At 34.7% G+C, this 22,468-nt stretch overlaps 4 protein-coding genes and 2 pseudogenes across 5 annotated transcripts; 1 reads left to right on the forward strand and 5 right to left on the reverse strand.

Annotated features, from left to right (window-relative positions):
* Window positions 1–3,254: 3,254 nt before the first annotated feature.
* On the reverse strand, window positions 3,255–5,097 carry LOC125608840 (V-type proton ATPase subunit a3-like). Of its 2 annotated transcripts, XM_048779366.1 has the most exons (5): window positions 4,755–5,097; window positions 4,245–4,328; window positions 3,981–4,161; window positions 3,830–3,886; window positions 3,255–3,739 (listed from the first exon to the last, which is right to left on the reverse strand). In XM_048779366.1, exons 2-5 carry the CDS (start codon window positions 4,287–4,289, stop codon window positions 3,723–3,725), a joined length of 300 nt encoding a protein of 99 aa, XP_048635323.1. In that variant the 5' UTR covers window positions 4,290–4,328; window positions 4,755–5,097; the 3' UTR covers window positions 3,255–3,722. The 2 variants fall into 2 exon arrangements, with proteins under 2 accessions (XP_048635323.1, XP_048635322.1); XM_048779365.1 differs by having other exon boundaries at window positions 4,245–5,097.
* Window positions 5,098–5,415: 318 nt separating this feature from the next.
* Window positions 5,416–7,198, reverse strand: LOC125608839 (annotated as a pseudogene).
* Window positions 7,199–7,427: 229 nt separating this feature from the next.
* LOC106431347 (cytochrome P450 705A22) lies at window positions 7,428–10,412 on the reverse strand. The gene is made up of 2 exons (XM_048779364.1): window positions 9,331–10,412; window positions 7,428–8,187 (listed from the first exon to the last, which is right to left on the reverse strand). The coding sequence occupies exons 1-2, from the start codon at window positions 10,216–10,218 to the stop codon at window positions 7,567–7,569; spliced, it is 1,509 nt and encodes a 502-aa protein (XP_048635321.1). The 5' UTR covers window positions 10,219–10,412; the 3' UTR covers window positions 7,428–7,566.
* Window positions 10,413–11,534: 1,122 nt separating this feature from the next.
* LOC125608665 lies at window positions 11,535–12,364 on the reverse strand. Its single transcript, XM_048779103.1, has 2 exons — window positions 12,343–12,364; window positions 11,535–12,292 (listed from the first exon to the last, which is right to left on the reverse strand). The coding sequence occupies exons 1-2, from the start codon at window positions 12,362–12,364 to the stop codon at window positions 11,535–11,537; spliced, it is 780 nt and encodes a 259-aa protein (XP_048635060.1).
* A 4,139-nt stretch (window positions 12,365–16,503) lies between these two features.
* Window positions 16,504–20,553, reverse strand: LOC125608841 (F-box protein At5g07610-like). Its single transcript, XM_048779367.1, has 4 exons — window positions 20,233–20,553; window positions 19,935–20,021; window positions 16,907–18,065; window positions 16,504–16,814 (listed from the first exon to the last, which is right to left on the reverse strand). Exons 3-4 carry the CDS (start codon window positions 18,033–18,035, stop codon window positions 16,783–16,785), a joined length of 1,161 nt encoding a protein of 386 aa, XP_048635324.1. The 5' UTR covers window positions 18,036–18,065; window positions 19,935–20,021; window positions 20,233–20,553; the 3' UTR covers window positions 16,504–16,782.
* A 306-nt stretch (window positions 20,554–20,859) lies between these two features.
* On the forward strand, window positions 20,860–22,324 carry LOC125608666 (annotated as a pseudogene).
* Window positions 22,325–22,468: the final 144 nt, after the last annotated feature.

A 22,468-nucleotide genomic window follows, 5' to 3' on the forward strand; every position in this document is an offset into this window, starting at 1 on the left:
TGTTAACCACATAACATCATTATTGGATCCGCAAGATGTGAAAATTATTCAAAGTATTCCTATCAGTAGATCTCATCTAGAAGACCAGAATGGATGGCATTTTACAAACAATGGCAAATACACGGTTAAATCTGGATATGAAGTGGAACGAGTATATCCGGATAGAGAAATAATGCCACCCCAGTTTGGCCCTTCGATAACACCTTTGAAGGCGTTCTGTTGGAAGTTACGCTGCCCACCCAAGTTGAAACACTTTTTATGGCAACTATTGACGGGATGTATAGCGGTTAAGAAAAATTTGAGGTCAAGAGGAATGCAAGGAGATATTGTTTGTGACCGATGTGGTGCTCCCGAGGAATCAGCTAATCACGTATTTTTTGAATGTCCACCGGCGGTTAAGGTCTGGGCACTTTCACGGATCCCGTTGAATCCAGATATTTTTCCCACTCAATCTTTGTTTACCAATATGGATCATTTATTTTGGAGAGTTTCTCCTGAAATGGAGGATCATTCATTTGCTTGGATTCTCTGGTATATATGGAAAGGTAGAAACAACAAAGTTTTTAACAATTTGGATATGGATCCGAGAGATACTCTCAAACTGGCAGAAACGGAATCATTACTTTGGGTGGAAGCACAAAATTCTCAGACTCAAGACATGGAACGCACCCAAATTCATGTATCTTCGATAATAACGAGTATACCAGGTAGATGGTGTTTTACAGACGGATCTTAGAAAAATGAAGATAGCTTTTCAGGGCAAGGATGGTATAGTACCCTGGAAGGCTACGATGGACTAATGGGAGCAAGGAATACGAGAGCGAGTCAGTCGCCACTACACTCAGAGATAGAGGCCCTTATATGGGCAATGGAATGTATGAGGAATCTTAGACAAGCATGGGTTACTTTTGCAACAGATAGTGCTCAATTGGTGAAGATGGTGTCGGAACCAGAAGAGTGGCCAGTCTTTGCAAGCTATTTGGAAGACATAAAAGTTTTACGGAGGAGTTTTAACAGCTCAGAGATCATTCATATACCACGGACACAGAACTCAAAGACGGACAGTCTCGCACGCAGTGCAAGAAAGCAACCGTCGTTTGTCGTCCACATGGATGCAGAGCTACCGGGGTGGTTCGCAGAATCTACATGAGTCTGCTTTGTTTGCTGACAAAAAAAAAACATCATTATGTTGAGAGATGTTATCATGCATAACATATACTTCGTATAGGTAGGTATATATTAGTTTAGTTAGCATGGTTAGTCAGGCCAATACTTTATGCAGTTAGCAATCATTTTTTTCAAATATTTATAATACATATTATCAATGAAATACTCCCTAATTTGCTTTCTTGCAACGATGCAAGACGTTCTTTATCTTCCTCATTCAAAACCAATTTACTACACAGACTAAGCAAGCAATCTATAAGTAAAGGAAACCCTCAAAAAGTTGGATAAAACTAAAAGAGGGCAAAAGTGAAGACAATTTCCATTTTGTATTTCAAACTAGTGGTCTTCCGGCGCTATACGACGGGTTCGTCTATTTTATTCTTAAATATACAATTTATTTTATGGTCTTAGTATATAAAATATGTTCAAAATATAAATATAAATATATTTTGAAAGAGAATGATATTTTTTTATCTATTTGATAGTAATTAGCGACAATAATGTATTACTAGGTGTATTCCTACACCATGTGCAGTGATAATTTTTTTAAAATTAAATTATATTTAAAATGAAATTTATTAATATTATATATTTTATTATTTTTGACTAATATTTAATATAAAATTGATTATTTAAGCATAAAATAAGTAAAAATAATAATTTTGTTTATTTTAAATTACATTTAATAATATATATGTAATATATTTAAAATTCGAATCTTAGATAAAAAAAATTATCTATTTATTTTGGTTAAATATATTAAATCAACTTGTATAAAATTACCAAAAAATCATATAAAAGTTGTATAGTTATTAAAAATTATAACTAAATAATATTTATAAAATTTGTAAATATCTAAAAGAAACTAATGAAATTACGATAAACAATTTATTAATATTTTAAAAAAGATGTAGAAAATTTTGAAAATATTAGTAATAAAAATTGTATAATTATAAAAATACAATTAAATAATGTATTTCGAAATTTATAATACATATTTCAATATATTTATTTTAGTGATGATTTATGAATTATTACCATATTTTAAAAAGTTTACCAAAAATATAAATCAACAGTAAATGTAATGTATTAGTTATTGCCATATTATATATAGTTTACCAAAAATATATGTCAGTAATAAATGTGATTTTTCATGTCATATTAACTATAGGCCATGTCATCAATCTTGTTAGCCATGTCATAATTGTTTTTGTAAAAATGATTGTAGAGAGGACATGTGGCAAAATCACTTTGCACATATAGTTTAGGGGATTTTGTTTTGAAGTTGCTTAGATCAATGTCCAATAGTATAAGTGATAGTAATTGATCGATTCAATAAAAATAGAAAAAATCTGATAGTTGTGACAAAATAAATTCATAAAGTAAAGTTGATATTCAAAAGGTAAAATATAAATGTTTGTTTTTGTGATTATTTTATTTGAAGGAAGATAATAAATTGTTTCATCCTTTTAACTTCTTCCTAACTAAAGTTAGGATATGATTTCCAAACAACATTTTAACACATAAAATTAATAAATTGATTAATGTGAGAAATCTAATTTAGATATTTCCTTTTTAAATGACCACATCCGTTTTTTTGCATCTGAAGAAATCTAATGTTTCTATTTGAAGAGAGAAATTTGTTTTTCTATAAATCCAGTCAATAAACAATTTACAGCAAAAAAGTTCAAATATGCAAATCTGAAATGTTATATATTATTCCATTGTGATCAGAGTGACATTAGAAACTAAACTTCAAGCTAACAATAAGCAAATGTTGCCACTTCCCACGTGTATAGAGCCAAAACACATTTTATTTGGCAAGCACTACACATTATATCTCATAAGTAAAGACAGACTCATGTCTGTTAAAATATTCTTCAACTCCTAAAACAGATGGGGAAAAGAATAAACTCGTAAGCAAAATTAATATGCCTAACACTCTCAGGCTCCCACCTGTATTTAGATATGCGGAATTGTCAAACTGTTAGAGATTCTGGAAGTTGTGTTGTCACGATAAGGAAAAGTGATTTGTCGAGTAATTGATTCTTTATTGACGAACAATTTTCAGTAGATGAACGGTATAGTAAGTGGAAACAAATCCTCACGTATTTAATTCCAAACAAACAAAACAACAAATGAGTTTTGCCTCATACAAATTCCATTATCCCCTTCCCCACTTTTGTTTTAAAAATCTAATCTCCAGACAGGCAAACAAAATAAACCTATATAATTCCACCCACCCATATGGAGAACGGAAAAAATATATTCGCAAAATATAAATAAAACTTGGTCTGGCTTGTACCTTTTTTATACATGCAAATTTTGCAGAGAATGGGAGGGGAATGGCACAATCATCCATCCCTAACACTTGTCTTCGTTTCTGATGAGAATGAAAGAAAAAAAGAGCGAACTTGGAACAATCTCCTTCGTCGAATTTGTTCTGAAACTCCACCCAGTGGAGACGCAGTGCGTGAAGGAACGCGCTCAGTGTCTCTATCACCAGCAGCAATTCCACGTAGCGAATATGAAAACAATGATACCAACGATCAGGATCAACACATTGTTGTATCTGTTTATTTTAATGACAAAACAAAGATCGATTAGTTGATTTGCTAATATTAATTAGACTAAGAGAGAGTGAGTGAGAGGATGCGTATACCCCAAGCGAGAAGGAGGACTTTCTCATAGAAGACTGGCAATATCTGAGTATGCAAGACTGCAACACACACAAAGGATGATGGATATAATTAAACCATGAGTATAAATATATATATATGTAGCTTCCTACTACTCCATGATTAGATAGATACCTGAGAGCCCATATACGTAAGTAAGAAGAGGTGTTGGAAAGAGCTCTAAGCACAAAATTCTATAGTGTGAAAAAACTGATGCACTGACCACGTAACCGTGCCCATCTGATCCTCCGCTTGTCTCTACATGAAGACTCTCATACGTCTCCTCAAGAGGTGCGTATGACTGACCTTGTTGCTTCTGGATAAGGAAACCATTTAGAATGACAACCAATGGAAAAAAGAAGGACCATTATATAAGAACTAAAAGGGAAACAATCTCACAGCTTCATGTTGTTTCTTCAAGATGCACGGCTTTGAAAGCAACATACACGGAACAGAGACAATAGCCAGAAAGAGAAGCACAAGCTGGAGAAATGGGAAAGAAAACATGATGAGTGAAACAAAAAGAATGTCATGCTTTTCTTATTAGATCTGGTAACAGTAATTCCAAGGCAGAGATCCTTGCTATATGTAACGGTAGTTTCAATGACAATCAATCCACTCATTCTAAGCTATATCTATTATAATAAAGGAGACAAATAAAGAATATAACCACATAAGCTTGAAAAAGAATATACCAAAAAGAAAGCCATCAACAAAGATTAACGTGAGTCTTAACTTTCGTGACCCCATAACTGATTTTTTTTGCTTGTGAAAAGTTTTGAACCTCAGATATCCAGATCGGTTAGCAGGTCAGCCTCCATTAAAAAAATATGAACACTTTGTACCCACAGCTCAATAACTGAATGTGCCTAATGACAAAGATGACTCAATCAACACCGATAAACTCACCCTCTTTCTTCACATATCACAGAAAAAAATGGCTCGCATCAACTGTCTCAGCAAAACGGCTGATTTTCAAGGAAGGAGCTTGAAGGTTGCCATTGTTGAACCTATGAGTTTCATATCGAAAAAAGGTGTGAAGACATTCTTATTTATAGAAAAGTAACAATTGAAGAGATTGATGATATCGAGTGAGGCGTAGTGGAATGAATAGAGTAAAGGATGGTAATGACGATCTTAATTATGTGGATTGACTGTTGATGTGAAGCGTTACAGAGAGGCTGGCTAAGGTGTAAGGTCAAGGGAGGCGACTCCGGGGTAAGAAAAAAGAGTTGAACCCAATAGATCTGGATTTTTCAGTAATGGACTAATTTGAAAGCAAGACACAAATATTAGAAGAAATAAAACACGGCTATAGAAATTTTGTTGGTGCCACGTGGCGCGAAAAACCCCTATCTCCTAGATGACGTGGATGCAGAAGGTGAGAAAAAAACTCCCCTTTATATATATATAGATAGATAGATATAAATGCTAAACTGTCCAATTTCCAGTTTGTATTTCAAATAGAAATGCTAAACTGTACAACTGATTTTCATTTCTATACTAAGACAAACCAGTAATCCCCAAAATAAATCAACTAACCGAGCACCTGAGTGCAACACAAGCTTTCCTAAACCTTAAGAATTATGTCTGAGAGTTCAGTGACATCTGACTCCAAGTCAGGAACTTGGAATCTGCAGGTGCGAGCAACAGGAATACACTTAAGTGGTCGAGCCATGGTCAAGACCAGTGCTCTAGGAGCTTCGTCCATGTCAATTTCATCTGCTTTAATCTTCCAGTCAAAACACTGCACCATCACTCCTATTGCAGTTCCAACAATGATATAAGCTAGATTTGATCCAGGACAGCCTCTCCTTCCACTACCAAAAGGAATGTACTTAAGTGCATGATCTCTTTCATCTTGTTGTCTTGAACATGGGAAACCTATAAACCTCTCTGGCTTAAACTCATTAGGATTTTCCCAAGAATCAGGATCTCTCATTACAGCATAAGCATTGACAACAAGTGGTGTGTTCTCTGGTACATAAAATCCTCTAATCTTACACCCTTTGCGGGAACTCCTTGCAAAGAGAGCTCCTGGAGGGTGCAGTCTCAGTCCTTCCTTAACAGTCGCCTGCAAGTAAGGGAGGTTTTCCAGATCCGTTTCTTGAACCAACCTTGTTTCCCCAACAACGGAACCAATCTCTTCTCTCAATCTTTCAAGAACTTTAGGATTGTTAATGATCTCTGCCATTGTCCATTGTGTTGCATGTCTCGAAGTGTCACTGCCTGCAATGACAAGATCCTGCAGTTGCCAAAAAAAGGTTTTCAGACAAGATAACTACTAATGATGTTCTTTTGAACTTTAGTTATTTACCACAAACAAGGACTTTATGTGGTTCCTAGTGATCCTATACTCTGCGGTTGTTTCGTCTCTACAAGTTTCCAGCAACACGTCCACCAAGTCCATATCTTGATCATCATCTTTTCTTTTCTTTTCGTGCTCCTCAAGAATCCTCTCTAGCACCTCATCGAATCTACAAGAAACACTCATTATCTCATTTCTAAACATTATTATTCCGAGCTTCTTGAGGGGCTTGTGAAACATGTTTGCCACAAAGATCTTCATGGTCAAGGCAGTGGACTCTGCCACCAAGTCTCTGACTCTCTCCGCCTCACCATTCTCCTCATTACAACTCCTTCCCATGATCATTTTGCAGATGATGTTGTTTGTGAACTTCATTGCTTCCTTACCAATCTCAACGCTCTCATTCCTCACTGTCTTATCAAGCAGGCTAGCGTAAAGCCGTTCTCGCTCGTAGTCCCGGATACCACGTGACCGTTCGAGTGCTTGCGGTCCAAGTAGCTTCGTAACCATTATCTTCTTCATGAACTTCCAGTAATCACCATAAGGAGCGGTGAAAAATCCAAAGGATCCGACCAAGAGGGACTCATCAATAGGAGGCATTCCACGGAACGAGAAGTTCACATCGTGCTCCCTGAAGATCTCGTAAGCCACTGAGGCCGAGGAGACAAAGATCACCGGGACACTGAAGATGTTAAGATGGAAGAGAGGCCCATACCTGGAGGACAGTTTCTGTAAGGCCTTGTGAGTAGAACCAGAGAGGAGAAGGTGAAGATGCCCAATGATTGGCAGAGAAGGAGGGCTTGGAGGCAACTCAAAACCATCCTTTGGTTTCTTGAAGAAGAAGCAAGAGTAACATAAGAGTGAAAAGAGGCATATGATAACTAAGATCAAATAATCTAGAAAGCTTACTGCCATTGTTTCTCAAAGTGAAGAGGCAGATGAGACCAGAGTATCCTCTTATCTAATAGTCAATGATGCTCTGTTGTGTACTAAGAAACGTAAAAAATGGAGCTTACGTGTTTTTATATAAATATATATATGAAGTCCCTTGAGACACACGTGATCATAAGAACCATTCAATATAACGGTATAAAAAACCTTCAACCTCCACGGTGACAACTGGGGTTCCAGGTGTATGTTATGAGCATGGAACCAAAGTATTTCATTCAATAAGCATTTAATTTTGTTTTTGTCTTCTAGACCGGGACGTGAAATACACCGATCATGTACCAATGAACCGGGACACTTAACATTGGAGCAGTCTCTTCTCATTATATTATTCAACTTTTGGAGAGTAAAGTAAACAAAATTACATAAGACCAAAATTAACCGGGACACTTAACTTAGCTTCCTTATTTATATTACAAGTCCTTAACAATCATACGGACACTTTAGTTATAAGGTAATGATATATCAGTGATGCACTGGGAAGCTACAGATTCGAGGAACAGGAATGCACTTAAGGGGATGAGCCATTGTCAAGACCATTCCTGAAAGAGTCTCTTCCAAGTTAACCTTAACTTCTTCAATTCTCCAATCAAAGCACTGAACCATCATTCCAATAGCTGTTCCTAGAAAAATATAAGCTAGGTTTGATCCAGGACATCCTCGCCGACCACTCCCGAAAGAAAGGTACTTCAGTACTTGCTCTCTTATCTCGTCCCCTTGCTCTCCTAGGAACCTCTCTGGCTTAAACTCATCAGGATCGTCCCAGTAATGAGGATCTCTCATGATAGCATAACCATTAACTACAAGTGTTGTCTTCTCTGCAACATAGAACCCTCCCATCTTGCATCCTTCTTGGAGCCTCCTTCCAAAGAGAGGTACCGGTGGATACATCCTTAGTCCTTCTTTGACTATTGCTTGCAAGTAGGGAAGGTTTGGTAAGTCAGTTTCTTGAATCAATCTTGATTTCCCTACAACGGAATCCATCTCTTCTCTTAATCTCTCAATAACTTTAGGGTTGTTAATGATTCTGGCCATTGTCCACTGTATTGTTTGCTTTGATGTGTCAGTGCCTCCAAGGAAAAGCTCCTGTAAGTTTTCAAACGTTTCTCAGTGAGAGGAATTAACTAATTAATGAATTGTATTATATACTAGGTGTTTTGCCCGCGATGCGGGCTTAAACATTTTCATAAATTTTTGAAAAGTTTTTTGTACACTATCTTCATTACTAAAATAAATTTTAAAATAACTTAATATTATATTTTAATTATATAATTAAAATTTTATTTGATTAATATTTAATTATATAATTTATGTTTTTAAGGTTTTACTAAAATACTTTTTCAGATAACAAAACAATATATATATATATGCAAAAATTACCTTTTTTAATTATATTTTTAGATTTTGGATAATTCAATATTATATTTTTAATTATATAATTAAGAATATTATTTAATTAATATTTAGTTATATAATTTATGTTTTTAACTTTTTACTAAAAGACTTATTCAGATAACAATACAATATATACCGAAATTATCTCTTTTTTAGTTATATTTTCAGATTTTGAATAATTCTTAGTATTCTTAATATTAATCAATTATCTAATCAAATCAATTAAAATTTCGTTTTTATTTTTTATTTTTTAATTTATTTATACATTTTATTCATTAAGGGTATAAACGATATTAACCACTCTAACTTTTAACGTGAGAGCTCGATTTCAAAAATTTACTTCGCAAATAATAGTATAGATAGGGCAATTCTTCCAAATAGATCCTTTTTAAGTTTTCCTCACAAAAAAAGTTCTTGAAAAAAAAAAATCAAAATAGGTTTCATTGAAGAGCCAAAAAAACATTTTACCCTCTGTTTTTTATATATATAAATAATAATTATAAAGTTTAAATAATATATGTTTTCTAATTTGAATTTTTTATACTTTTTTTTTCAAATTCTTTTTTGAAATTCGAAAGTGATTTTTGAAACTATTTTTAAGAATATTATTTTTAAAACTTTAAAATTTTAAATCTCACCCCAAAACTCTATCCCTTAAGTCTAAACCCTAAGGTATAAATTAGTTAACACATGGTATAAATGTATAATTATCTATTTAATAAAACATTTTGGTCATTTTGATCTTTAGAAGCTATATTTGTGAAAAAAACTTTTTTTTGCTATCTAAAAATAATTCTTTAAATATATATATGATGTGAGGAAGATTTTAATTACCACAAACAAGGACTTGATGTGATCCCTAGTGATCTTATACTCGGCGTTTTCGTCTTCTTTAGCTTCTAACAACACATCCATCAAATCCTTACCTTGATGATGCTTCTCCAGTTTTGTTTCGTGTTCCACAAGAAAGCTCTCAAGCACCTCGTTGTACCTGCTGGAAATATCCATTATCTCCTTATTGAAAAGTGGGATCCCTAGCTTCTCAAGTGGCTTGCGCAACAAGGTAGCAAATAAAACCTTCTTCGTCAAGGCAATAGATTCAGTAATCAATCCCCTGACTCTCTCACCTTCACCGTTCTCCTCCCCACACCTCCTCCCAATAATCATCTTGCATGTGCTGTTGTTAGTGAACTTCATGGCTTCTCTACGGATCTCAACTGTCTCTTTCTTCATCGCTTTTTCGAGCAGATCAAAGTAAAACATCTCTAACTCCTCCGCGCGGATGGTTCTTGACCGCTCGATTGCTTGCGGTCCAAGAACATTGGCGACGACGAGCTTCTTCATGAACTTCCAGTAATCTCCATGGGGAGCGGAGAAGAAACCTGAAGAACCGAAAAAGAGGGACTCATCGATGGGAGGGAGACCTCGAGAGGAGATGTTCACGTCATGGGACTTGAATATCTCGTTAGCCACTGAGGCAGAGGAGACGAGGACTATAGGGACGTTAAAGATGCGGAGATGGAGGAGAGGACCGTAGTTGGATGAGATTTTCTGGAAAGATTTGTGGATTAAAGAAGAGAGAAGAAGGTGAAGATGACCAATGATTGGCATAGAAGGAGGGCTTGGAGGCAAATCAGAGCTATCCTTTGGTTTCTTGAAGAAGGTAAAGAAACATAGAAGTGAGATGAGGCATAGGAGAATCATCATGACGACGTTGATCATTATTTACTAAAAGTGAAGAAGAGGGAGATGAAACAAGAGGTGTTCGTTGTTCAAGGATCGAACATTCTCTGTTTATATAAACCAGACCAGCGGAAGAAAGGTTCTTTTAGAACACGTGAAAGTAGTGCAAGTTGACCAGTAGTGATATTGTAACGTCTTGCGTCTATGGGACCGAGGACAAGAGCATGAACAACGACTAAGTAATCTAAAAAAACAAAGAACTTAGGGTACGATTCGTTTCCGTTGCCACCCGTAAACGCATCTTTGGTTTTCCGTTACCACCTGTAAACATAGCTTTGAGGAGGCGTTTTGGAACAATCACAAAAATTACAAACCGCTCCAAACATTTTAACCAAAAGGTGGTTCATGTTAACTAGCGGACGGGTTGCGGGTGGATAAATTAATATAAAAATATTTTCTAAAAATATTTTAATTTCTTCAATTTAAATTTTAAAATTAAAATTTTATAAATATATATATTAATTTAAATTCACTAACAGTATCACAATTTATTTTATAAAACTATAAACCAAAATTATTCACTATAATTTTAAACATTAATATATATACACATATATAAAAATATATAGGGAATTTCTCTCAAATAGCCATTTTTAAGTTTTTGTCACAAAAATAACTTTTAATAAGAAAAATGACCAAAATAGCCCGTTTTATTTTGAAAATTTTAATATTTATTTTTTATTTTTAAAATTTTGAAACTCTATCCTTAAAGTCCCAACCCTTAACTCTAAACCCTAAGTTTAGATTAGTTAACCCTAGGGTATAAATGTATTTTTACTCTTTAGTAAAACTTCATTTGGTCATTTTTCTCATTGATGACTATTTTTTGACAAAAATTTAAAAAGAGCTATTGTAGGGAATTTTTCAAATAATATATATATATATATACACAAACATAAATGAAACAAAATATCAGTTTAAAATTTCTAATATAAATCTTTAAAGCAAATCTTATTGAAATTATAACTTTCATTAAACTACAAAAAAATCTAATACTATTATTAATTATATTTTTATTAATTATTATTATATTTTATTAATAATTATTATATTTTATTATAATACATATGTTTTTATATTTTTAAATGTTCAGTATGTTATAATGTGTTAATATTAGTAATTTATTATTAAATTGCTGCAGTTTTTCTTAATCAACCAATCGCAAATATTCTGAAAATGCACCAATTTGTTTTTTGATTAAATGTGAAATTTATTGATCATGGCAAAAAGAATAAGCATTTACAAAGACTTATAGGCCTAGAAAACAAATTTACTAAAAGATGAATCTTATTCTGCTATGTATTGGCTGAGACTTCAAACCATATTTGCATCAGACCAGTGAACTGGTCAGCTCTGTAGCGTAGAGAGGAGATTTTGTTTCTCATTGCCTTGTCAATGGCTCTGACTGTTTGATCAACCGTGTGCTGGCCTGTCTGATGCCGTCTTCGGTTTCTTTCCTGCCATAAATGGTAGATGGTGGCTTGAAAGACCATCTTGAGCAGTATCTTGTCCATTTCCTGCAGGTTGTTTGTGCTTAAGAACTGCAGCAAGGTCATCCAGTCAGGATCCGTTCTGTTACCACTCAGCCTGTTAGCTAGCTTGTCCCACACTGTAAAAGAGTAGGGACACGCGAAGAAGACATGATCCCGTGTTTCATCCCTCTCTCCACACATAGGACAGCCTTGATGAATGCCCCAAGCTCTCATTCGGTCTCCTGTTGATAGTATGTTCCTCACAGCCAACCAGACTATTAAAGAGAATCTCGGTACTCCTTGCGTGAACCATACACTCTTGTTCCAGAAAACTGTGGCCTTCTTTTGCCTGATCTGATCCCAAGTGCGCGCTGAAGAGAACCATGGTTTGAAATTGTCATAGGAGTGCTTCCACAGGATTACATCTTGTCCTTGTTGATCATCAGGTACCAGTTCTCTCTGAATGCGGGCATGTAACTCATGGAAATGCCGACTCCTATGTCCTCTGACACTCCACTGCGCTTGAGTAACGGCCTCACATACTCTAGCATTACGAGCAATGCCAAGGTAGCAAGTACCCACTGCACACGTAATGTCAATAAGTCTTCCACTTTGCAGCCAATTATCAAACCAAAAGAAAGTATTTCGCCCATCTTTGACCTCAACCCGTGTGAACTGATATGCTAGCGACCGAAGCTTTAGCAGCTTTCTATCCAATGTATGAGTCGTACAAGTTACTTATTAAAGCTATAAACCGCAACCATCTACATTCGCAAACTTCCACAACCGCAACCGCAACGTTTCAAATCCTTAGTAAAATACGACTGAGGCAAATACGTGTTTAGAATTTGTATATTGATTATATGAATAAATAATTTACAATCTATTAAACCTGTATATATATTAGTTTCAAAACCTGAATTTTCCTTTTAAGAAAACATTCTTATTTCACTAAAAAATTCCTAATCAAAGCATATTGTGCCAAACAAATGTAGCTTTTTATTGGTTTTTATTGGTGTAAAGAGATTTAAGTCATTTCCATAATCAACCGCAAATAAATTAGCCCATGCAAATAGCTTCAAATAAGGCTATTGAGAGTTTTAACAGACACTTGCGCTAGAAACAAGATGACTTTGGTTTGGATTAGAATCCTGTAATTACCACTTTTGCTCTTTGTAGCTAGAGTTCCAAATTAAGACACGTGTAAACAACTACGTAACTACTCTTATCCGTAATCATACGGTTACATTTAAACTGCTAGTAATTCGATATGGTGAGCATTCTATAACGAAAACAAAAAACTTAGGTAAGCACTCGCATGGGTCTATAACTTTTATACAACTCAGTAACTTGCGTGTACCTTATCTCGGCTACAACTATATTTCCTTCTTCAAACAGGTTTTGAATCTGTTACACTCAATTGTTTCTTCTGTAGGAAGTTGAATCATTCACTTGCGTGGAACATTTGTTTGTCACAAATATCTATTACTCGAAGTTGATAAAGTTAAAGTGAAGTCGGTTTTCTTTGACGAAAACATGCTGACGGACAATACTTTCGTCGGTTTTCTTTGACGACATTCCGACGAGATACCGACGAAACATATAATTTCACGTTCGTCGGTATTTCGTCAGAATTTTCCGACGAAATACCGACGAAAGTGAAGTCGTCAGAAATATCCGACAAAATTCCGACAGAATATTATAATTTTGGAGTTTCGATAGGGATTTGAAGTTCGTCGGAATTCCATCGAAATATTCCGACAGAAATCCGACGGATTTTTGACTTTCGTCGGAATGTCGTCAGAATTTTTCAACAGATTTCCGACAGAAACAGATTTTAGATTTGCAAAGTTATTAATGTATAATTTGATACTTAAAATATCTAAACAACATATATATATATATATATATATTTATTTATTATATGAAATTAGTTCACACCGTTAAAGTTTTTATATAAAAAAATTATTTATGTATACATATCAACGTATTCGTAATATCCTCCAACAACACTTATATACTTATACAAACATATTACGGTAATATAAGACTAGATTTTGTTTTTGTATAATATCGAGTGAAACAAGTAATTATTTTAGTTAAACCTCTTATAAATCATTTACATACTATCAAAGATTTCTGTGTCATCATTAGACTGTTGTTTTTAAACCCCAAATTTTTATTTCTCAAAATTCCGTCGGAAATCCGTCGGAAATTTCGACCAAATTCTGACGGAAAATACTGACGAAATTCCGACGGACTTTAACCCCGACCAATCAAAAGACATGCAGAAACTCATAGTTTCTCGAGGCTTCCTTTGGTGATATTCTCGAAACATTCCGACGGAATTTCGACGAAATATATGTGACGAACAGTTTTCGTCGGTATTTCGTCGGAATTTTTCACTTTACCTGGGAAGAAAATCCGCGAAATTTATTTGATTAACCGTTTACAATAGAACCGACTGAATTTCGACGGAATCTGTTCGTCGGTTTATTTTTAATACATAAGTCCACCCTTCTTCTTCCTCCTCATTTTTTCTCTTCTCCTCTGCAATTTTTGCAGTCTTATTCCTCTCTCTCTCTCACAAATGTGTAACTCCAACCCCAAATCCCCCAAATCTTTTCCCCAATCATGTAAGTCATCTAAACCCCTCTTTAGATTACATTTTTTTAGGTTGGAATGTTAGATTTGTGGATTTTAGGTTTTTAATCTGAAGATTTATGATAGAATTGATAGTTTTAGGAGTTATATGTTGTTAGATTTTGTTTTAGGTTGTTGTTTTGTATGTAGATTGAAACTTTTAGATGTTAAGATTTTAGAAATTATATGTTAAACATTTTTATAAGAACATTTTTTGTGTATTTATAATTATTGAAAAGTTTTATTTATATATATATATATATATGTTTTCAAGTTTTTATTATCTTTTATTGTTTCAAAAACGTTTTTATAATTTTATATACCGTTTTAAGCTTTTTCATAAAACATTTTAAGTTTCTATAAAAAATTTAAAAGTTTGTTATAATTAATAAAACATTTTCTGGTTTCTAAAATTTATCAAAACCTTTTTCACCATTTTAAAATAATTTTCAATGTATAAAATGTTTTTGTGTTTTTTTAGATTTAATTAAAATATTTTTCAGTTATTAGAAAAAGGTTTCAATTACAAAAAGTTTTTTAAAATTTTAAAAACGTGTGCTCTTTGTTTTAAAATATTATCAATTTATAAAACCGTTTTATGTTTTTAAAAATTTATAAAAACATTTATTATAAAGGATTTTAAAAAAACTTATACTACAAAAACGTTTTTCTAATTTTAATTATATATATAAAGAATTAGAAATATTTATTATAAAGTTTTTAAAACATAATTATCTTAAAAAACGTTTTTCTAATTTTTAAATTTTATATATATTTCATGAATTAAAAATAGTTATTATAAATATTTGAATAAAATCTGTTTTATTTTTTTAAAAATAATTTATAATGTCCGTCGGAATTTCGTCGGAAATCTGTCCGTCAAAATTTCATTGGAAAACTGTCCGTCGGAATTTCGTCAAAAAATCTATCCGTCGGAATTTCGTCGGAATTCTGTCCGTCGGAGTTTCGTTGGAATTTCATCCGTCGGACTTTCATCCGTCCGACTTTTGTCAGAAATATGTCCATCGGATTTCGTCGGAAATTCATCAGAAATTTTGACGAAATTCCGACGAAATTTTTATTTCCGACGAATTATAACCGATGACTATTTTCGTCCGAAATTTATCGGAAATGGCTTATTCCGACAGATTTCCGACGAAATCGTCCGTAGAAAACTAGCTGTTTTCTTGTAGTGAAAAGTTTTGAGTCTTTTCAAATATTTATCTTCAAAATGAAAATGAATTTTGTCGGTTACAACTCTTATCGTATGTTTCATCTTACCATGTCACACAGTGACGCACTCCCACAAATAAACATTTTTCGAGTTGAGATATAAATTTGCACAACTAGTCCATCAACTTTGAGATTCAACAGTGAACATTATTGCCACTGCTACTCTAAGCAAAGAGGGTACATGAAACATGAGACCAACCCTCATTAAAAAAGATATCGATTATGAACTCGTTACCAACTCGGAAGAAGCTATAAATTAAAAGGATTAAGCATTTGTTTCCAACCCGGTTTAAAATATGTTAATTTTTGCCACCTTTTTTACGAAAATCTTTAGTGATGAAGAATGTTTTTAAAAAAGGGGGAGATTGTGAATATTATGACCTTATTACCAATTTTTTTTCTTGTTATTTTTAACTTTTAACCTTATAATTTGTTCCTGTTTTCATCCCAAAATTATTTCAGGACAAGGCCTACATATACTGTTTGTTTTTTTGTAGAAGTGACATGAATTATTTGTCACGTTGAATTTTTTTTATGATAGCTGAGGCTCCTCACTGACTGGAGCGTCTGAGTGCGACCAAACCTGTCAAGTAAATAGGCATGAGAAACAGTGTACTTGAGTTTGGTCCAATTATTAAATCGGTCCAAACGAACCATCATGATATCATCTAAATGAAAGGTCCAAATTAGAATCCGCAAGGTTTGAGGAAAGGTCCAAACCATTTCCGTCATTACACATTCAATTTTGACAGGAAAAGATTTGTCGGGTAAATCGGCATGAGAAGATGTGTCGTTGAATATGAACAACCGTTGAATTGATATACATTTAAGTGAACCATCATGAAAACATATGAATGAAAGCTCCAGGAAGTCAGTCAAATAGATATGGTTTCGCAAGTGATTGTAATCAGTCAACTTAGCAAAAAAAATTGAATTTAGAAAACCGTAACAGGTTGATAATACTGGATGTTATTTTGAGTAATAAGAAAGCACATTTCAGAATCTTAAGTAAGAAACAAATGGAAACAGAGTGCCACAACAGCACTAATAGTCAGCTTCTCACCAGAAACCTTAAACGAAATGAAAAGTTTTAGAACGGAAAAATAAAAAGAGTATCTATCCAGTGAGAAACACACAGCCTCTGCAAGATAAATCAAAGCACCACCAACAAGCCAGAGATGATAAGTACTCTTCTTCACCTTCCTTCTAGCCTAACCCCTCCATTGCCTGCCTCAAGAAACAACATATCACATTGTATCAGAAACCAATAATGAAACATTTAAATCGTTACATATAGTATTTAAAGACAGAGAGCTTACATGGAAGAAGGCTTTCGGTGAAGGGGAAGATAGCAGGATTCGTAAATCGAGTAGGAGGCCTGCCCCTTTTTCTCCACTTTCTAGTATCCAAATGATAAGTCCACAAGTGCGACTCAGTCACAAACAGGATCTCCTTCTCTGACGAGGTCATGAATAATACAATATCACAAAAGTTCATGAATGGCAAATAATCTTCGATTACAAGTACCCAACTAGCTTCTTTCCACTCCCATACGTCAAAGGAATCCACATGTAGAACTACCAGTGACAGAGATCCTCCCAGGTTTATCAGATACGTCGTAACTGTTATCCTGTCTTCGTCACGCAGGTCTGTTGAATAGTAAGGCAGCTCCATAACTTCGAAGTTCTCCTCCATATCCACAGAGAGCATTATACCTGCAGGATCTTTCAGAGAAACCAGCCAGTAGATCTTCCCTCCTGCAAAGACATGAGCGGATCTGTGTGGACGGAAGTAAACATACATTGGAAGATGAAGCACAGGGCCGATGCCCCTCCACGCACCACTGCTAGATGAATACACCTCACATTCGTAGAGATAATCCCCTTTTCCAGCGTTTCTCCTGCCGACACAGAATATGCGGAAAATTTTGTACTCGGTAATGTCAGGACCATATGCAACTCCAATACTTGGTTCAGTCCAAACAGATGGTCTGCCTTGAGGAAGAAGCAGAGTCTCTTCAGTAGAGGGATTGCAAATCCATATCTGATGATCTTCATTTTCATCAGAGAGTTGGTTGATGCAGCATACTAATCCATTGAACGATGCTATCATGTGCATGCTGTGATCAGCGCTTCTTCCCGGAGGATCAACTGTAGCATGGTGTCGATAGTTGAACTTCCCTGGCATCAACAAGTACAACTTCATAGCCTTGTCTGCTCTAGGACAAGCTATGTATGAGGGCTTCTTTCTCGACTGAGCTAGCTGTTTTGTAGCAAAATGTTTGTTGCTAATTGAGGCATGCCAGTATCTGTTAACCGTTTTGAATGAACGGATAGACCTTACTGACAGTCGAGATAAGATGTCATGAAACACATCTTTGGCACCTTCTACCTTACCCCATGTCTGTGATGTCACTCGCCTTCGATGCTGAGCTCGCGTCTGGACCATTTTTTTTGTTTGCTTCTTATTGCTAAGGCTCTGCATGGACAAAAAAAACATCGATTAGCCCATCAAAAAAAGGTTTCAGAAACAGATATATTTGCAACATGTGTGTGTATTTATCTGACTGTGAGCAGCACACAACTGGTAACTACTCATACATAAGCATAGTTACCCCTTGGTATCCATCAGATAAAGACCAAAAAAGAGCTAACAAACACCAAACACCCATCAGAACCAAGCAAAAGGAAAATGCATCAAAGCCTTCTTTCATATCTATGCATGAGAACTTAAAATGATAATTTCTAACAACTGAAAACTAATCCCTAGAGCCTAGAAATATGATCTAAATCAGTGTTCTAAAAAGCGTTCTAGATGGCGATGCCTAAGCGCTAAGCCTTCATAAACATAGTTACCCCTTGGTATCCATCATATAAAGACCAAAAAAGAGCTAACAAACCCCAAACACCCATCAGAACCAAGCAAAAGGGCTTAAAAGAGAGGAAAATGCATCAAAGCCTTCTTCCATATCTATGCATAAGGAAAAACTGAAAAAAAAAACAAAGAGCCTAGAAATATGATCTAAACCAGTGTTCTAAAAACCGATCTAGGCGGCGGCGCCTAGGGCCTAAGCCTTCTAAAACCAATGGATATTGTTTTCTAAACCGCATAGAAAATTATAATGTCATGATAATAAATAAGTTATTGTTAGATCGAGAGAAGAATCATTATACACCAACGCAAAATCAAGAATTTGTTGCAGAAGCAAAATCCGTCGCCACGGAATCAAAATAATTGTTTCATCGGCGTCTGTTACATATCTTTAAAGAATCAGAACCACATATAAATGATCATACCTAATCCTAACCAAAGGAAACAAATCTAACAAATTATCATGTTGCAAAATTCAGATCTGTTGGGTTTTTTCGAGCCCATATCAGCCGATTAATACGATATTGTCCACTTTGGGCTTAAGAGGTAAGACCGCATGGCTTTGTTATTGGGCTCTTTTCCAAAAATCTCGTACTAATCAGAGTTGGTGAACATCGTTTTATATACTAAACATTATTTGTCTAAACTTCTAATAGGAAACTTTGTTTGCATTCACAAAAAGATCTTAGATACACATATAAACATATTGAATACCATAATAGAGTTACTCTATACTCGAAACTCGTCGGAAACTATAGTTAACTTGTTGCTTTTTCGGATATTGACTAGAGGGAACAATTGAAAGTGTTCAAAAGTATTAACTCCGTCAACGGCTTTAATTTAGTTGCTAAATAATTTTGTTTTAAGATTTGACTAGAGGAAATGTTTGCAAGTCTATTTAAGTAAGAAGAATTTTATTCTCGTGGACAATTTGATATTTCAACCTACTGGAATATAGTGTATCAACAGAGTACAATCTAATACATGCAATGATTTAGAATTGAACCCTCCCACAAAAATATTAGAGTGGGCATTCTGCCATTTTCCAAAATACAGATTTCAGAAAATGCAGACTCTAGGAATAGCAACAATGACTGGTAAAATGCACATCTTAAAAGAAAAAGTGGCGAGAAAAAAAAGCTCAAAGAAAACTTATTTGTTGCCTAGTTAGATGTCTAATTAATGGGTCCATTTTGCACCCAAAAAAATCAATTATTTAAATTCAGAAAGGATAGTTTTCAGAAATTTAAGAAAAAAAGTCCCATTTGATTTCATATAGAGCAGCAAGTCCCACTCCAGACAGGCATGCAGAACAGATGAGACTCATTCTATATTAGGCATAGAAGTAGTCCTCAAGTAGAATACAATTCTTTCTAGTACACACTAATCAATGTGTGTGAATATATATTTCTTATATCCCTTATGTCAAATCAATGCATGTGAACACAGTAGACGCAGACCAAGAAACCAACTAACCTTGTGAGGTGTGTTCTGCTTCAGCAACAATCAACAAACTCATAATCTTCTTCCAGCCGTGACCCTCCTTCATCAAAAGCTTTCCCCCTTTAAAAAACGAAAATTCACAATTGAGTTTCTAAATTTTAATAATTTAGCAACAAATCCATGAATTAGTCACCCATGATCACATCAAATAAGCAACACGATCAATAATTTTAATTCTATCTGGTTTTCATCATCAATCGTTAAACCTCTGTAAAGATCGAATCATAACGAATTCAGAATCAGAAAACGGCAGAGAAACACCATCTCTTACCACATAAAGACGTGACGAGACAACGGCGAGAGATTAATGCGGAACGAAGTGAGAGAGCGTCCAGAAACGGAAACACATTCTTCATGACGACAAAGGAATCTATTTTTGTTCTCGTATTTTACTTTCTTTTCCGTGAAAATTGAGATGCTGAAGAACACGTGTTTGCTAAGAGAGTGAAGAAGAATCAATTTTTCGTGTTGCTGATTCTGAGATTAGAGTGGCGACGTCTGTTTATTTAAGCTTTTGATCCCTAGAATCTAATTGGGATTTGGGAATTCGGATATATCCCCGTTCTAACTTCTAAGGGTGAGCCTGACCCGTTCGGTTTCGAATCGGATAATTTAAACTTGAACTTTTTGAATCTTTGCGTTTTTCGATCAATCTCGAATATTTTAATCCAAAATATATATTTGAAATTTTAAATGAGTAATTCTCTCAAATAGTTCTTTCTAAGTTTTTGTCACAAAAATAGTCTTAAAAAAATAACTAAAATAACTTTTTTTTATTTTGAAAAAAACTAATATTTATTTTTTATTTTTTAAAATTTAAAACTCTATTCGGGAAACTCGATCTTAACTCTAAGTCAAGTCTAGATTAGTTAACTGTAGGATAAAAGCACAAGAGTTTATGAAAAAAAATCTAATATGTGTAACGTTGAAAGGCTCTGCTAGTAGTGGTGCACCTTTTGAGGTTAAGAGTCTGGCCAAAGCTTCATCTTCAGTTGGTTTTACAGTCAATGCGTTTGGAAACAGATTTGTAATTCCCGCAAGCGCACCCGGGTAATAAATGTAACAGTTAGCTACAAAACTACGTGAACTTGATCGTACCCCTTTAGCTGTTTCAGTGTGCATTTCTTTCTACAGATGGGTTTACTTTTGCTTGCTAATGGCGGCTGGATTCTGGCTTTTTATCAGCGAAGAGGCGCTAAATATTTGGGTCTGTGGTGCATTAATGTTTTAATGTTGGATTATGCTAATCAGATTTTTCATTTTTGATGAAATGTTGAGTGCAGGTTGGGATAACATTGGCTAGAATGTTAACTCTGGATGGGACGTGGCGATCTTTTGCTGAGTCTTTCTCTCGGAATGCTCCTTATCTTGGGTTTACTGGTAAAGATGCAATATTTTTTTTTTTGTTAAAACAACATAATAGCTTCAATGGTTCTTCTTTGATGTTTTTGGTGGCAACTTGAAAAGGGGAGTTTCTATAAGCGATATGATACCGTTTTACCTAGGGAAGCTCTTCAGACAAAGTGGAGCATCAGATGATGTTTGTTCAAAGGTTACTTCCCTTAGGTGAAATCCACTCTTGTTATTCTCCAGGTAAAATTTGTATCCCAAAAGGCTGATTATTTTTTTTTTCAACATTTCAATATAAAGCTGGGTATAGGTAAAGAGAAAGCGATGGGCATTACCCAGGCCGTCCAAAAATATGGGAACCTCTCAGGTTTTGGTAAGTTACAAACTGAACTGAATGCAGCGGAAATATTTTCTTGAATGTGATGTATTACTCATCTCTTTGGTTTTATGAATTTGAATGCAGTGGAATGATTTTCGCTGGGAGTGAGGAATCCTACAGCATTCTTTGCCGGAGCACTTGTAAATCTGTCCCTCTACTGAGTCCATGTCATGTGTAGCAATTTTGGTTAATCAAATCTATTAACATGTACGTTCCTTTACAGGGAATATCTCCAGAATGTTTCTTTGCAGGAGTTTGCTGCGGTGGTTTGATAACTCTTCCAATTCAGGTTTACTTTTTCATTATATTCGATTTCAGTCTTCGTTAAAATGTGAACCATAAGACTAACTATAATGTCCAAATATTTCAGCTTGTGATTGGGTTTCTTCTTCGAGAACGTCCTATGTTTGCTGTCGCAACAGTAGCAACTGTAGTGGTAAGTATATAGAGAGACAACAGAGGTGAACGAACAGCTTTGAGCCTTTGACACAAGTTTTGGTTCCATCTTTTCTGCAGGGAATATGGACAATCTTCCCGTATATGGTGGCTGCAGCCACGGCTTTGTACCTCTATATTCGCAGTCGCTACACACCTAAGACTTAGCTGTCCACGTTACTTAAGTATAATACATAGACAGAAAGATGTAAGAGCTCAATACTCAGCAAGCCCAAACAAATAAGGTATATACGTATAGTGCAGTAATATCTTTAAAAAAGGATTCACTTGAAACTAATTTGTTCCTGGAACAAACTGTTCTCTTTTTTTTTTACCCATACTT

This window comes from Brassica napus, chromosome A5 (assembly GCF_020379485.1).
Source record: "Brassica napus cultivar Da-Ae chromosome A5, Da-Ae, whole genome shotgun sequence".
Taxonomy (NCBI): Eukaryota; Viridiplantae; Streptophyta; class Magnoliopsida; order Brassicales; family Brassicaceae; genus Brassica; species Brassica napus.

Coding starts and splice junctions, on each gene's coding strand:
- LOC125608665 (XM_048779103.1), bottom strand. CDS start 12,364: ATGGGCGAAATACTTTCTTTTG. Junction 12,293..12,342: donor GGGCGAAATACTTTCTTTTG/GTTTGATAATTG, acceptor TTACGTGTGCAG/TGGGTACTTGCTACCTTGGC.
- LOC125608841 (XM_048779367.1), bottom strand. CDS start 18,035: ATGGTCCAGACGCGAGCTCAGCATCGAAGGCGAGTGACATCACAGACA. Junction 16,815..16,906: donor CACCGAAAGCCTTCTTCCAT/GTAAGCTCTCTG, acceptor TTCTTGAGGCAG/GCAATGGAGGGGTTAGGCTA.
- LOC106431347 (XM_048779364.1), bottom strand. CDS start 10,218: ATGATCAACGTCGTCATGATGATTCTCCTATGCCTCATCTCACTTCTA. Junction 8,188..9,330: donor ACATCAAGTCCTTGTTTGTG/GTAATTAAAATC, acceptor GAAAACTTACAG/GAGCTTTTCCTTGGAGGCAC.
- LOC125608840 (XM_048779365.1), bottom strand. CDS start 4,352: ATGTTTTCTTTCCCATTTCTCCAGCTTGTGCTTCTCTTTCTGGCTATT. Junction 4,162..4,244: donor TGAAGAAACAACATGAAGCT/GTGAGATTGTTT, acceptor TTCCTTATCCAG/AAGCAACAAGGTCAGTCATA. Junction 3,887..3,980: donor TTACGTATATGGGCTCTCAG/GTATCTATCTAA, acceptor TGTGTGTTGCAG/TCTTGCATACTCAGATATTG.